At 42.0% G+C, this 15468-nt stretch overlaps 6 protein-coding genes across 6 annotated transcripts; 4 read left to right on the top strand and 2 right to left on the bottom strand.

The window, feature by feature from the left end:
* Positions 1-2927: 2927 nt before the first annotated feature.
* BCR41DRAFT_321297 (hypothetical protein) lies at positions 2928-5067 on the bottom strand. Its single transcript, XM_022021433.1, has 4 exons — positions 4252-5067; positions 4102-4141; positions 3876-3945; positions 2928-3790 (listed from the first exon to the last, which is right to left on the bottom strand). Exons 1-4 carry the CDS (start codon positions 4968-4970, stop codon positions 2982-2984), a joined length of 1638 nt encoding a protein of 545 aa, XP_021882260.1. The 5' UTR covers positions 4971-5067; the 3' UTR covers positions 2928-2981.
* Positions 5068-9236: 4169 nt separating this feature from the next.
* BCR41DRAFT_38417 (hypothetical protein) lies at positions 9237-10035 on the top strand. Its single transcript, XM_022027535.1, has 2 exons — positions 9237-9303; positions 9405-10035. The coding sequence occupies exon 2, from the start codon at positions 9467-9469 to the stop codon at positions 9941-9943; it is 477 nt and encodes a 158-aa protein (XP_021882261.1). The 5' UTR covers positions 9237-9303; positions 9405-9466; the 3' UTR covers positions 9944-10035.
* On the top strand, positions 9771-10536 carry BCR41DRAFT_351541 (hypothetical protein). The gene has a single exon (XM_022023812.1). The coding sequence runs from the start codon at positions 10057-10059 to the stop codon at positions 10315-10317; it is 261 nt and encodes an 86-aa protein (XP_021882262.1). The 5' UTR covers positions 9771-10056; the 3' UTR covers positions 10318-10536.
* On the top strand, positions 10239-12401 carry BCR41DRAFT_38448 (hypothetical protein). Its single transcript, XM_022027580.1, has one exon. It carries the CDS (start codon positions 10534-10536, stop codon positions 12328-12330), a length of 1797 nt encoding a protein of 598 aa, XP_021882263.1. The 5' UTR covers positions 10239-10533; the 3' UTR covers positions 12331-12401.
* Positions 12402-12472: 71 nt separating this feature from the next.
* On the bottom strand, positions 12473-13516 carry BCR41DRAFT_304053 (hypothetical protein; the record flags this gene model as incomplete). Its single annotated transcript, XM_022020745.1, has 3 exons — positions 12473-12744; positions 12847-12981; positions 13096-13516. The coding sequence occupies 3 exons, from the start codon at positions 13514-13516 to the stop codon at positions 12473-12475; spliced, it is 828 nt and encodes a 275-aa protein (XP_021882264.1).
* A 381-nt stretch (positions 13517-13897) lies between these two features.
* BCR41DRAFT_380681 (hypothetical protein) lies at positions 13898-15079 on the top strand. The gene is made up of 3 exons (XM_022027272.1): positions 13898-14287; positions 14491-14630; positions 14734-15079. Exons 1-3 carry the CDS (start codon positions 14038-14040, stop codon positions 14953-14955), a joined length of 612 nt encoding a protein of 203 aa, XP_021882265.1. The 5' UTR covers positions 13898-14037; the 3' UTR covers positions 14956-15079.
* The last annotated feature ends 389 nt before the right edge of the window (positions 15080-15468 follow it).

Below are 15468 nucleotides of genomic sequence, written 5' to 3' on the forward strand. Positions count from 1 at the left end.
TCTGGATGACACGGAGGATTGATGATTGGTATAAAAAAAAAAAGAAAAAAAAAAGAAAACGCAAGTTAGTGATACTGCATAGATTTACATCTTGATAAACAGACCAAGAAAAGGCCTATTCTTGTTCTAGCGCTGATACGCATTCTGTTTTCTGCTCTGTTCATAGCAGAACATGGTATGGAATGACACATGGTAGATAGACAAAAGAGAATTGAACGGCGTAGGCTGGATTGGGTTGGATTGAGTCGAAGTGGGTTGTGAACAGGATAGTTCTCAGCCAAGGTGGTGGCAAACCATGGGATCAAGTGCACAGGTGGACAATCCAGACAAAAGAATAACAGGATAAAATGTATATAAGCTTACTTTAATGTGATTAGATGGGGTAGTGGTAAATTAGAATTAAGTAAAGAAGTAAAGGCTAGAGAAAGAGATGAGAGTGAGTTGTGGAGAGATGAGAAATGAGAAAGAAAGAAAAAAAAAAAAAGATGGAAAGATGGGGGATTATATATACTGAGGAGTGTACGACAGACGACACAACTTTGATTAAATCATTGAATAATGAATTGAATAGATTTATATTAATAGTACAGAGGCAGAAACAATGGCTGGTCTATGGTTTCTTGATTTGTTTTGCTTTCCCACCTGCCTCGTTGTTTGCTTTGCTCTTTACTTTTTTTATTTGGCGAGTATCTCAAATAAAAAACGTAAAACCGTTGTTCATTTTCTGGGATCCTGCAGGTCAAGTCTGTTAATTCTATATTTAAATGTTTCCAGTGTAAAAAATAAAAGAAAAAAAATAGAAATCCATTTCAATGGCATGTTTTTAAGGCTCATGCTCTAACTTTTATTTTTTTTTTTTTATACAAATGGCTCTGATCTCGCTCACTTGCGATCTTTCGCTCTCTTTTGAATGGTAACCCGCATGCTATTTCTGAACTCTGGATCTGGTTGATATTAATACACAGTATTAACATGACCACGCCATACGACTCTTTATAAAAAAAGCTCCTCTTTCTTTCTTTTTTTATTATTTTTTAGTGTGTGTCTTGGCTACGATAATTGTTTTCAACTAGACGCGTATTTTCACAAACGACACGACACCTTCATTGATCATACCAGAGCTATCTTTGCTGTTCAAGGAGTAAGATGTAGGCTCCGAATGATCTCTTTATGCCCGCTCTGTTCCTATACATGTAGAAAAAGTCAGAATGCACGCGACCTGGGAAGGAGCTGGAATAATACCACTGCATCCCTCTTAGGCTCGAGTTGACAGCTTTGATACAACGCGTGCTTTATTCATCTTATTAAATGAGCTTATTCAATCCCCTTGTTCTTTCACCAGCACTCGTCTGAACAAAATAGCCATGCGATATTGTCCAAAAGCGTCACTACTTTTAAAGCAATTTGATTCGTCAACATCGGATATGCCACTAAGGTTCATTTCGCCACTTTCAATAATATGAAATGAAACAGAACAACCAGCACATTCTGCACATGTTCCCCCCTTTTTTTGATGTAGCCCAGTTGCATGCATTCTATGGTTCACCAACTTGCAAAAAAAAAAGTAGAATAGTTGAATTTTCACAAGAAGCCACACGCACTGATGAATATCTATAATTTTTTCCTAGAACTGGTAAGAACCAGTATTTGGTTCCTTTTCTCCTATATCTCTGATTCAATTAAGGAGCAGGATACTGAATTGGTGCTTTTCTTGAACTGATTCTGGCTACTAACCTTGATTGCTGCATGTGTCTAGCCGTTAATCATTCTTCGATAGCTCTCAAGCTGAATATTAGTGGCGCTATTTTAGTGGCATCTTAGAGGGCTAAGATGTTTGCCTTGGTCATGAATGTCTATTTCCTACTAACATCAACACTTGTATCCTATTGAGGAATCCACGATTAAGGCAAAGAACGGATTCCTCACTGTATAGCATGTTGTCAGATAGATGAAAAATAATTCATCTTAGACTCAAATGACCCAACGGTGACCTCTGCTCCAGGAACTCGAGCTGTATTAGGAGCAGAACATCCGGCAACCACCTTGGATGTTAACGCTGTTACAAATATCGGAAGGACCATTGATGACGATAGAGGCAGTTCATACGAAGTCTGATGGGACTCTTGTATTAGGGACATTCCCACTAAGGGAATCGTCAGTGTTAACCTGCTAAAGTTCATCAAACGGGTGAATTATCCGGGTCTATAAAAAAAAAGAGAGATTTTGAACAGCAGGTCACAATTCCCAGGGTTATCGCCTTGTTAATTACAGTACCACAAACAGCGTCAGAAATGAAGCGACACTATTGAGTAGGTGCGCTAGAATTCCAGAACAAGGCAAGAACTACAATCATGGTGGAGATATAATCTCAGAAACACTACCTCTTTGGCAGTTTCAACCAAAGATATCAAGGAGCCAACTGCTGATGACATCAACAATAAGATTAACGACAAATAAATCTATGGCCAAAAATTTCCTGAACCTGAACTAACCAGCGCAAGATCGTGCCCATGACTTTAAGCAAAGTCCCTTTTTTATACTTTCTGAAGTTGATCCTGTGGGGCAATAATACAGTCAAACATCATCCATAGGGATTCGTCCAAATTAATTTCAGCGACGTTAGTTCCTAGAAAGGCACCCTGATATGGCTCGCGAGAAAGTCTCCCAGTTTTCTCATCACGATTTTGTTGGCTTTCAAATTCGGAGAACCGTCTTCCGACTAGGTTCTATGTCCCAGAATCCCATCGACTCTTGGCGAAATCGACCATCACCTTTCAAAGATGCACAGTATTATTAGGCCGATGTGCAGAGACTTTAGAGCTGCCTTTAAGGTCTTAGGGTTAGAACTGGGGGGCAAAATCACGTGCTTAGCGCATTGCAAATGTTCAGTATACAAATAAAGTTTCATACAAACATGGACTGTTGAACAAGGCTCTTTAGTTATAACTTCACCATCCTTGCCACCCCTTTCTATATTCCATTCAAAGCTTAGCCATGATAGGCTCCTGCAAAAGCACCCGAAGTTCCCTCCGGAGGATCTTGCCTGCTGCAGACTTGGGGATTACCTCAATAAAGCGGACACCGCCACGCAGCTTCTTATGTGCTGCGACGTTCGAGGCCACATAGTCTTGGATATCCTTTTCTGTTAAGGCTTGGCCTTCACCAGGTGCTTTCACTACAAATGCAAGAGGCACTTCTGTTGCTTGCTCCTTGTTCTCGATACCACTAACTGCTGCATCTATAATCAGCGGATGATCCAACAATAAAGCTTCCAGCTCTGCAGGCGCCACCTGGAACCCTTTATACTTGATAAGCTCCTTCAGACGGTCTACAATGAAAAAGTTCCCATCCATATCCACAGTAGCAATATCTCCAGTGTGTAGCCATCCCTCAGAGTCGATTGTGTCCTTGGTCGCTTTGACATTGTTGCGATAGCCCTTCATGACGTTTGGTCCACGTACCCAAATTTCTCCGCGCTCTCCTACCCCGACATCTTTTCCCGTCTCAGGATCTATCAATCGAATCTCTTGATTAGGTAACACATGTCCAACGGTGCCATGAATAGCCCTGTTATATAGTCCTAGGTGCGAGACAGAGGACAACTCTGACATCCCATACCCTTGGCGAAGCTGGATTTTGGGGAACTTCTTTAAGAGAGTCATGCTCAATTCACGCGAGCAAGGAGCAGCACCAGACGTGATAAAACGGAGGCTTGAGAGATCATACTGATCGACAATAGGTGCTTTCACCAGCATAAGAATCTGAGGTGGTACCAAGTTGAGAGACACGACTGAAATATCAAATTTAATAGGTTTGTAGAATATCAAAAGCCAGCCCGTTATCCAAATAAATTGAGGAAAAATAAGAAAACTTACTCTTGTATTCCTGAATAGCTTTCAGGAAGTCAACTGGATTAAACTTTTGAAGGACAACGGTCTTGACGCCCTGTATAACAAGGAATACCAACAAAGATATGATGTAGATGTAAAGAAAAAGCATGGCTTTAGGATGGGTGTTTGAATTGTTATATCCTCCACTTATTGAATTGGTCCCTGATATCTCATTATCCTTGTAACTAAACTCACAATAAACTATACTTACATTATAGACACCATGTATGATGTGGAATTGAATACCATAACTAACGTAGATTCCAATCGACACCCCTCATTTTTGTCAGTAATGGCTCGTAAACAGTAACACGCATGACTCTTTTCTATTTAACAAGATAGAGGTTGACTCCTCGCTTACACGTGATACATCGGTACTACTGCCAAGGCGGTGACTTTCAGCATGTCGATACCTCTCTCTACCGATGCGATTTGCATGATATTGGAAATCAGGTTAAAGTGCGTCAATTCTACGCCTTTGCTCTTACCAGTGGTGCCACTGGAGTAGCAAATCACTGCAATGCTTTCAATAGCAGCCTGGCCGTTCAGATCCTCCACAGGGGCCAACAGGTCCTCAGCTATGTTTTCTGGAGGGAAGGTAGCACTATAAGGTTTGAAGCCATCGACTTCTTTGTTGCCGTACAAAAAGACCTTACTGAGGGGAAGGCCAACCTTCTTGGCTCCCTCAATAGCCACAGGAAGTAGTTCAGGGTGTGTGACAATGACCGACGCATCTGAGTCCTTGAGCTGGAAAGCCAGCTCATCTGCAGTGTAGGCTGAATTGACAGTGGTGGCGATACCTCCAAGAAGGATTGGGCCAAACATAGTGATGGAGTAGTCGACTTGGTTGAATGAAAAGAGTGCCACGACATCGCCACGCTTGAAGCCAAGAGACTGGAGACCAGTGGCCCAACGGCGGGTATCACGCTTCCACTCGCCGAAAGTGATGACTCTCTTTGTCAGAGCATCTGTAAGGATTGGATGCGAATCCTTCATGCTGTTTGGGTTGGAGACAGCAAAGGAATAAGCATTGGTCTGAGGGATGACTTGGTCTGGAATAGGAGATTGGTAGATAGCCATGGCTGGTATATTAGATTTGATTTGAATATCACTAATGAAAGAGAGAAAGGTAAGGAAATAAATAGGAATGTTGTCCAGTGTTCAAGTGAAGGTCGAGAGACAAAGAAAAAGGAAGATAAAATGAGGCAATCAATGTCTGAGGAAGCGGAGGTTCTTCTTAGTTTAGGTAGAACAGTGATACAAACATTCAAGTTTCAATGGGTTTGAAATATGCGCTTGTTGTATCTATACAACGGCACAACAAGGCTTGCACCAAATCAGCTCAAGAGTGAACAAAGAAAATAATGTCAAATATATAACAGGCACTGTAGAATGTTATACCCAGGCTGATTCTATGCTTGCTTGCAAACTACATATTCTGGCAACCTCGCCAAAAAGTCATAAACTGAATCTGAAAATAAAAATTTATGTATGAGACAGAAATCTATATACTTTTTGAATAGAATGAATTAATTGGATGCCATGGCCACTAAATCAATTCAATCGTCGTTTTTAATTAAAAATATCAATTTGCTAGGAATGGACACCATCATTCTCGATCTCATTTTTCAATCTCATCGCCTTTTGATATCAGTAGCCTACCCTCATACAATGGCCTAGGTGATTGGTATAGCAAAGGAAATATTGACAAACGATTTCAGGTACACCTCCACTCCACCTCGAAGATCGCCACAACCGCCCACTGAAGCCGATCTCACCCCATTAGGTCTCCTATCGAATATCAATGGATTACTCCTCCTAGAAACGAGTCAAGGGGTTCTCCCTCATTAAAGCAATTCGGTGAGCGTCCCAAAACCCTCAATTTTAATCCATTTTTGTCAAACGAACAGATTGGAGAGAAAAAAAAGGCATTTACACGCAGTAAAGCGCCCGTTACTCAAGACGAATACGCGATGTTAGCTCATACGTATAATGCTATAATGAATGCACTGCCAGCAGTCTATGATTGGTTTAAGAAGACAGATAACAGAGCGAAGGAGCTATCGATTCTGATAGATAAAGGGAGAAATACTTGTGTGACAGTAATTAAATATGTACAAACAAGCTTGGACGAGTCTTACAGCCATATTGACTACGCTGCAGTAAGAGGTTGAGCGCAAAGTGGCGGTGGTGCCATAAACGATGCAGGAAGCAAACTAATCATGGTTATATTCGCAACATTCGTTGTATACTATGATGAAGTCGCTAGAAGGGTTGAAGGCAAAGTCGTTAAGGATAGCATGTATGTATGCCTATCAAAAGGACCAAATCCTTAATCAAAAAAAGGTCAAGAGTAAGGGGTTGAACTATGAGATGATGTGCCTGAGGAGATCAGGAATGCAGCGGTCGTGGCAACAGATCACGGTTATCATGGAAACGTCAACGCTAGTTTGTTCGTTAGTATTTTTAAGCGACTTTGTGAAAATCTCAATAAGATGGAACTCGTGCCTTGTAAACTCTATCTTGATGGTGCTTCATATCACTTTCACAAGAAAAACAAAAGACCAACCAGGAGCGACACTGTAAAAACCATAAAGAGTGGCTTACGGACAAGGACATTGTTATTCCAACAGGGGGAAATGTGAAAGCACTGAATATAGACGAGCTTATGGGATTGGTTAATGCTCTTCCTGACGAGTCGTACTTCTCTATCATTAAAATAGCCCAGGAGAACGGTGGACATGAAATCCTCAAGACTCCACCCTACCGTTGCGAGCTACAACCTATTGAGAAGATCTGGGCCGTAATGAAAAACATAATCGCTTCGAAGGCAACGGTGACAATGACATCCATCTTGCTGAAGGGAAGGCCACTAAGCTTGTTTTGCCAGAGTCCGTGTAAAGTCTTTTACTCTGTATGGAAGAACTTGGTGAGAATTGGTATGAGGTACTATAAAGAGAGGAGTTGGGTACAGGAAGAAATAGCCGAGGAGGTTTATCAAGAGGTCTTTGATGAGGAAGAGCCTATTGTGGACCTTAATGACACTTTCAAAGTCGACATCAGTAAGTGGGATGCAGAACTCCTTAGAGTAGTAAACCAAGAACAAGCTGAGGCTGTTATCCTTGGTCCTTAGATGGTGGATCTTACGCTAAATACTGGAAGCATGTTTAATGTGGTAGAGGATAGCAGAAAACGCTTCTGTTAAAATTAAATTTTGAGTTTGTACGTGTTTTCTTTGCATCTAAAAATGGAAGTATTCTATTCAATTTAAAAGCATGAAAAATATATCCAGTTTATGACTTTTTGCGAAGACTCTAGTCGTATTGGTCATCAGGAACGACTCAGTTCCTTACATGTGCCATCATATCCGCATCCTCTGACATAATTTCTTCAAACAACAGAGAAATGTAGCAAATAGCGTTGCTAAATGCTTGCATGTGGTATTATCAGTCCATCTTGATCATCGGACTTGCCCTGCAAGTTGCTGTTTCCTACATGTAAATAGTAGTAGTAGCCATTTACGCCGGGGAACATAGACTTCATTGCATCGGTTTGCAATGAGCTGCAATCCACCGTGAACTTGGAGTTTTGGATTCAAAAATTCAGCTGCTTTAATTGGAAGACCCTGGCCCTGAAATAACAATATAATCTATATTGGCTCACTTTATGAACAATGAGTATGCCTTTCTTTATCTGCTCTTTTCTCAGGAAGATGAAAAGGTGTACCCATTTCCTGCATCATGTCTCAAGGATTTACATATGTTGTGCGTGGAGTCTAAGCAGGTTATCAATCCGTTATCTGACACAATCTGCCATAAGTAGTAGAGTAGTAGTATCATGATGATGCACAAAGATGGAGAACTCGCAGACCATAAGTGACCCTACCTGCAACTGGAACTTTGGGCATCAGGGGATAAAGTAGTCCAGTTTTTAAATCTCCCCCACCCAGCACTCAACACTCTTGGCCACATCGTTGCCCTTTGTATTGCTTTTTGTAGCTGCGATTAAACTTAAAACTTCGCTGTAAGCTTATTGCCACGCAATACTGTGTCCTGAACATTGCTTTCCTTAAGCTGCAAGCATTTCCACACTGATGTGTCTACACTCTCAGAAGACGTTGTCTAGCCGATAGTCATTCTTCGATAGCTCTCAAGCTGAATATTAGTGGCGCTATTTTAGTGGCATCTTAGAGGGCTAAGATGTTTGCCTTGGTCATGAATGTCTATTTCCTACTAACATCAACACTTGTATCCTATTGAGGAATCCACGATTAAGGCAAAGAACGGATTCCTCACTGTATAGCATGTTGTCAGATAGATGAAAAATAATTCATCTTAGACTCAAATGACCCAACGGTGACCTCTGCTCCAGGAACTCGAGCTGTATTAGGAGCAGAACATCCGGCAACCACCTTGGATGTTAACGCTGTTACAAATATCGGAAGGACCATTGATGACGCTCCGCGACGCTACAGGGTGTGCTCCAGATGGCCCTGGACAATGTAGCCAGTATAGCAATTGATAGAAAACGAAATTGTCAACACTTGGACGTGGCTCTGTTCTTATCCTTTTTATCACAGGAAGTATTCGTAAAAAAATTTGTATATATCGAGGGTTTACATCAGCTTAATTGGAAAAGTGTTCATTTTTCGTTTTCGCCATTAAAATGTAAAGAACGACTTTATGTTTATTAACACAATGGCTATAATGAATTCTTTTCTAAGTCATGCACATTGCAGGGGAGCGGCCCGCTTTTATTCTTTTATCTCAGTCGTTTTTGCTGTGGGAGAAAAGAAGTAGAGCACTATACCATGATATGTCCATCATATACCTACCTCCATTCCTTAAAAAGAGGAACCGTGTACGGCGTGTACGACAGAAGTATCCACCATTCAGGCTAACGGAATGCCTGATGAAAACACATGATTTCAATAGTCCGTTATAAAAGAAACCTTAATGTGCTCAATTTAGATAGAAGAGCCATTAAGACAAGGAAGAAGATGCATCGGATTATTCAGGGAAGGAAATTGGTTTGTAAAGTTGAACCTGCCTGGATAGAAAAAGGCACCCGTGATCCACTTTATCAGATCCTCACCTTTTATTTTACGCCCAGCAAAGTTGGTCTCAGGCAATAAAACAAACAAACAAACCATCTGATAAAGAATAAAGTAATGCTCATACACCTATTCAGATAACAGCTATTACTCATTGCATTCATTTCCCACAAACAAATCGCTAAGCTAAATAAAAAAAAAATCAACTGTTTTCCCACTTTTAAAAGCGCGGCGGTCTTTTCTTTTCTTCTCTTTTCTTCTCTTTTTTTTTTTTTCTTTACTCTCTCCTCCTTCTGTCATTGCTATCCTTTAATTTTTTGATCATTATAACGCCTACAGCCAAAAGACACGGGATTATTGGTAATCTTCCTACCCGCTTTGCTGTTGTGTCCGTCCCTTCTTTTCATATTGGTTCAGCCCATCAACTTTTTCATCACTGACTGCTCTGCCACTTCCATCAGCCTGTCCTTTCTCATTATCTCATGCCTCACACCCGAACAACTACGTCAGTGTATTGTAGATTATGAGGTTCCAAACAATCGCATTGGCCTCTGTGCTTGTCTTCACACTCTTCCTCCTTGTTGACTTTCGGCTAACATGGATGACAAGTACAGGTATTCGTGAACTCTATTACTACAACAAACGAGATCTGTATTTTATACTCTTGTTTGTCACGCCCGCATTTGTCAGCCACATCATCACCATTTGGGGGCATTATTATAAGGCAGATGTTCTCTTTCAAAAGAGCATTGCCAAGGTCTCGACAGCTGCACCCAAAAAACGTAAAGGGATCTCGAAATGGGATAAACATGACCCATGGCTTGGATACACAGGCCGCTACTGGGCGCTCGTCGCTCTGGCCTTTGTCTTGAACTTGATGTGGTTCATTCAACCCATAGCAGTGTATTTACCGGGAGGTGTCAAGTTTTTGGGGCTCTATGGTGCAATCACTGGTAAGATTGATGGTATTTTCACATCCTTTGAGCGATTATTATTTTAAAAAACTGCTCAGCTGATTTGGAGGAATGTCTATTTCATCTTTTGCTTTCTGCCAAATGGGGATGACTCAATCTCTGATTAGCATATGTTGCATTTGGCAGTGGATACGCTGCGATGGGGTGCTGTGGCATGCTGCTACTCTTAATTCTCAGGCGATCAATGCTTCAGGCCCTTGGGTTTACTTATGCAGATCTATTACCGATGCATCGAGGAATGGGTCTTCTCTTTGTCTTTTGGAGTGTCCTTCACACTATGTGCTATATCCTCTACTACATACACATCAACCATTTCTGGGAAAACTTCAACTTTGATGGCAATACGCGTGGACCGCAGAATCTTTTTGCCCTTGCAGCTTTGGTGAGTAACGAAGGCTAACGCTTATTGTCTGCAACTTCATGTCATCGGTGTTCTGTTTTGTAGTGCATGTAATGAGCATGAGCTTCACACTGAAAAGGAAGGAGGTTTTTTGTTTTGTAGGCATCATTACTAGGTCTGGCGGTCACCGCGCTAGAGTGCGTCCGAAGGAACTGCTACCTGCTCTTTATCACGGCTCATCGCGTATTCACAGTTATCACCTTTGTGGGCACACTGATGCATTTTCCTTACTACATGATTTGGTATTATGTACTCCCCTCAGTATGTCTCTACCTTGCAGACCGTTTTGTACCAAAGTTCATCCAATCTATCTCCATGGCCCCCGAGGTAGAATGTTCGTTCAACAAAGAGGCCGATATCTTGACTATGGTGTTGAGCTCTCGAGATAGGATGGAGCCTTTGAAGCCATACTATCCAGGCGACTATGTGAATGTGGAGATCCCCGAGTTGAGCATAGTGCCTCATCCATTCACGATTGCATCCTACTGGGCAGAGGATCCGTACTCAATGACACTCTACATCAGGACTTTCCAAGAGACTAGGACCAGTTGGACAGGTGCGCTCGCAAACATGTGCTGCGAAAGGGAGAAGGACCAGGATAGACCATTACTACTAAAGGCTAAAGTGGATGGTGTCTTTGGTGACCGAAACCATGATTACCTCAGTACTAAATACATGGTCATTTTTTCTGCGGGCGCTGCTATTACTACATTCATGCCATTATTGAAAGCAATGGCGGCACAGATCGAAGCTGCAGCTAAGGTGCTGGACAATCCTGAAACAATTCGAGTCTATCTGATTTGCACATTCCGATATGAGAGCGAATTGTACGCATATGGTGATTTTATGCATCGTATCATACATGACCATCGATTCAATTCTTGGTTGCACACTCAGATTTATATTTCCAGACCAGATAAGGGCACTCCACCGGTCGAGTGTCCAAGTGGACAGTGTTCGAGCGAATTTGTCTGTGGGCGCATCGAAAATGAAGAGAACGGAGATATAGTTGAGAGCGTCAAGGTTAAAGTGAGCGAGTCGACATCGTTGTTATCATATGGATTCAAGGGCAAATCGCGGTACGGTGCAATATCAACAAATTGTAGTGGACGTAATGACCGTGGCAAAGGCTGTTGCATGGAAGCGGATACAGCTGTGTCTGCGGGCTCCAGCGCTAGCTCTATCACCCTCACTAGCAATACGTCCCCATGTGCCCCAGAGGCACAGACGATTGTGACATTTGCAGCTGCAGCAGCAGATCATGATGCGATCTATCGCCACAGAGCGTTACCAACCTTCCCAGCAGCATCCTCGTCCATCATTGCTACAGTTCATGCCAAAAAGGATCTAGTAGCAACAACACTTATTTTGATAGTTCCTATGTTTATTTATGTATGGGCCAGAGCTATTCCCTGGGAGGGAACATATAGGGGCGAAACACATTGGTGTCGAACAACCATAGAGCATGATCAACATATGACCAATCGTTGTTTGTGGTCGTATTCTATGCTTCCTGGATTCCTTCACATCATATCCGCATGCGTCTTCGGTTACTTGGGACTGTGGGTAGCAAGGAGCACCAACTTGTTTGGGCGTTCAGACAAACGATCGATTGCGAAAAGCAAAAGCACAAAACGATCTAATTTATCAGCTAGAGACGCATACAAGAATCTCTTGAATGGTTTAAGTGCATTAGACTTGGAGGCAGCAGTTGATCGCTCTCTGCTTTATGACCGTCGTACCTCCGATGGCAATAATAATAGTCATCGTACTACCGAGGTACCTAAAGAAAGCATTCCGTTCTTGCGTGGTAGGATCCAAGTGAACCATCATATTCAAGAGCTGAAGGGAATGGGGATAGGACTAGAGGACATGAACGATAATTTAGTAGGCCAAGGCGGCGATGTACTCGTCTTTGGAGGTGGTCCAGATGCATTTGTGAATATGATTGGGGAAAGCTGTAAGAAGGCGGCATGGAAGGTTGATTATCATCGCGAGACTTGGGCTCCATAAAGAGAAACTTGCGTGTATGATTATAAGGGTGGAAGATACAATACTTTTCATAATATACCCCATTGAAAAACTGCATAGATTCGATGTTTTATAGATTTTTTTTATTAGTTAGTTAAATGTAGAATCAATAAAAGCAGATGAGCTAAGATTTCTGTTCGAGTACAACTTCAATGGTGCCAGACATGGCCAAACCACCCTGTGGATTCTCAACCCAGACCTCATAGCTCTCAGCGACATCAGCATCCATAGTAGGAACGACGGACATGCTCTTCGCACAGATTTTGATGGGCTGATCGACATAGAGTGGACTCAGTGCACGATAATGAAAATTTTTGATGATCAATCCTGGCTTGAGATGTCGACGCAGATTCTCGATCATGAAGGTCGCTGTCAAAGGACCATGCACCAAACAGCCTTACCATTTTTTTTATCAAGGTAATTGTTTGTGTTCAGTTTAAAGCGAAAAGTTTTCGAACAAATAAATTTAACAAAGTATAATAACATCCAAAAGTTTACCTGGGTGATCTTCAACTTTGTTGGCATATTCATGATCAAAGTGGATGCGATGGCTGTTAAACGTCAAGGCAGAATAACGGAATAAAAGGATGGTGCTGGGATGGATCATCGCGGAAAAATCAGCCTCTTTCCGGGCTTTATCCAAAAAAAAGAAAAAAAAAAAAAAAAAAACATCAGCTTATCTTGTCGATCCGGGAAAAGATGACAAAGACGAGATTCCATAAAAAAATAACAAAAAGCGAGATTTACGTTTGACAACTTTGGGGGTTGTATGGGTGCTCTTCTTTTGATCCTTTTCCATGTAAACCAAAGTCCTAGTGTCTGTCAAGGCCCAGCCGCTCTCGTTCTCGATCTGCTTTTCAAGATTGACAAAGACCATGGTGTCGCCTGATCGGCTTTGTTTGATATCGACACCAGTGCACTTCGTTTTCATCAATATTTCTTGTCCAATACGAAGCAGATTAGAAGGATTCTGTTCCACACCACCACCTGCCCACATACGTGCCAAGAAGGGTGCAGGAGGCGCGTGGGTTATTTCATATCCATCTTGGCCCAGATCATTTTCACCAATCATGGGTGGGAAGAAGATATGGTGCCAATTGACAGGCAGGACTGTACCCTTTTTAAACAACGGTGATTGTGAAGAAGGAGTAGTTTTGTCAAGGGTCATAGCTAGTTGATGTACGGTCTGGGACCGGATTGTGTCGCGTTCGACCAGGACAGATTTTTTAAGGACAGTAACTTTCCAATCATGGATGATATCAGTAGCAGAGGTTGTGGAATCGATTGTGGACAGCGGGCGCAACAAATGAGTAGAGTTGAAATTGAAAGTGGTTGTTCTGAGGAAACACGTCGGTCGAGTGAGCAGCATGAGGAAACCAATTAGAAAGAATGAAATACAAACGGTGAATGGTGTATAGAAGCTTCAGAATATCAAAAGGTGAGAAAGAACTTGTAGACGAGTAGCTTTAATAGAGTGGCTTGCTCCATGATCCTCGTCTTCCCATGTGAACATGTCCCCCAACTGTCAATAAAGCTTCCTTTTTCCTTTCTTCTCTTTTTTCTTGCTTCATTCTGTATTTCATCCTTTTATTCATTCACTCATTCATCCTCTCCAGAGGTTGTGTTCTCTACTTTTATTTTTTTAATAGTATTCAGCAACTTTCTACAATTATCATTTCACCAAACATAATGTCGCCTATCGTAGACTCACAACGAAACCAATCCATCAGTAATGGGAATGCTGATACAACTACTGCCACTATTAAGCAGACATTTGCTCGTATCCACTCAAAGCTCATGATCCGTCCTGAGGAATCATTACCACGGGACCAGAGCTCTGCTGCCACGCTCGCTAGACTAAACAACACTATCCAGGTCACTCGAGCTGTCTGGAACCAGCTCTGTGGAGATGGAAGGGGACATGCTGCGGATATAAATGGTAAAGATATCAATTGATTCAGCTGTCGGGATTAGTGGGTGGCCAATTGATTTGTTTAAAGTTACTGCAGGTTTTCCCCGCTCAACAGAGTGGAGTCCCCACTTCGTCAAAAAACTAGCGTGCCTGTGACTCGGCCGAAATTCGATTTTATCTCTCTAATTTTCATTCCATTCTCTAACATTGTAACAAATGTAACAAATCAGGTTCGGTTCCGGTTGCGATCGTAGTCTCCCACGACTCCTTTCAGATGCACCTCACTGAAGACACCCCAAAGCCCTTGATGACAGCTATCATCAGCCGAGCCGTACCCCTTATCTCCTCCATTGACGGATATATGCCTGAGGTTGGTCATAGATATCGCCATTGGCATATCATCGCTTGTCATTACAAGAACACTGTCTATCCACTTTATATTAACAACCGCAATGATAATAATGGTACTATAGAGTACAGAAAGTGAATGCTTTGTCACTGCTGAGTTTGTTAGGACATACATGCCGTTGATCGGACTAGAGAACCAGACTCAGATCACCATTCAGAAGACAGACCTGATAGTTTTAGATGAAATCATTTTAGCTGCAACTACGCCTGAGGCATACGAGATTATTTCCACAGGTTTATTTCATTGTTCCAAAAGGTTTTTACTATTTCTACAACAAAGCCTGTAGAGTTAAAGCTAACACAATTCTCATTGATGATAGATCCAACACTGATCTCAAACCACTTTTTACCAGAGGGGAGCGAGCCTGTCATCATCCGTTACGAGCAGATTTACAACATCCAAGGGCCTTCGGGGGTGTTATTACCTGTCAAAGTCCTTATGTGTAACTCTGTTCTACAAGGAATTATGGAAGAAGAAACTAGCATCATTTTTACAGATATGGCAGGACAGCTTCTGGATCAGCCTACTACAGTCGACATTTTCAGATCAGTGATCCCTAGTAGTCAGTTAAACATTTTTGAAGACGAGGCAGATCCCTTTGGTTTTGATGGAAATTTTATCGCCTCTCGCTTCCTCAATAAAGATACCCATCACATAGGTCCTAAGAGCACATTTAAGGACCTTCACTTTTCTGTAGAGGATTTGGAGGATGATGATGACGAGGATGAAGAAGAGGAAGAGGACAACAATACCTTTTCGGATGTGATGGAGGACTCTGGCGATGAGATCGATGGCAGAA

The sequence above is a fragment of the Lobosporangium transversale genome, assembly GCF_002105155.1.
Source record: "Lobosporangium transversale strain NRRL 3116 chromosome Unknown BCR41scaffold_14, whole genome shotgun sequence".
NCBI classification, from domain to species: domain Eukaryota; kingdom Fungi; phylum Mortierellomycota; class Mortierellomycetes; order Mortierellales; family Mortierellaceae; genus Lobosporangium; species Lobosporangium transversale.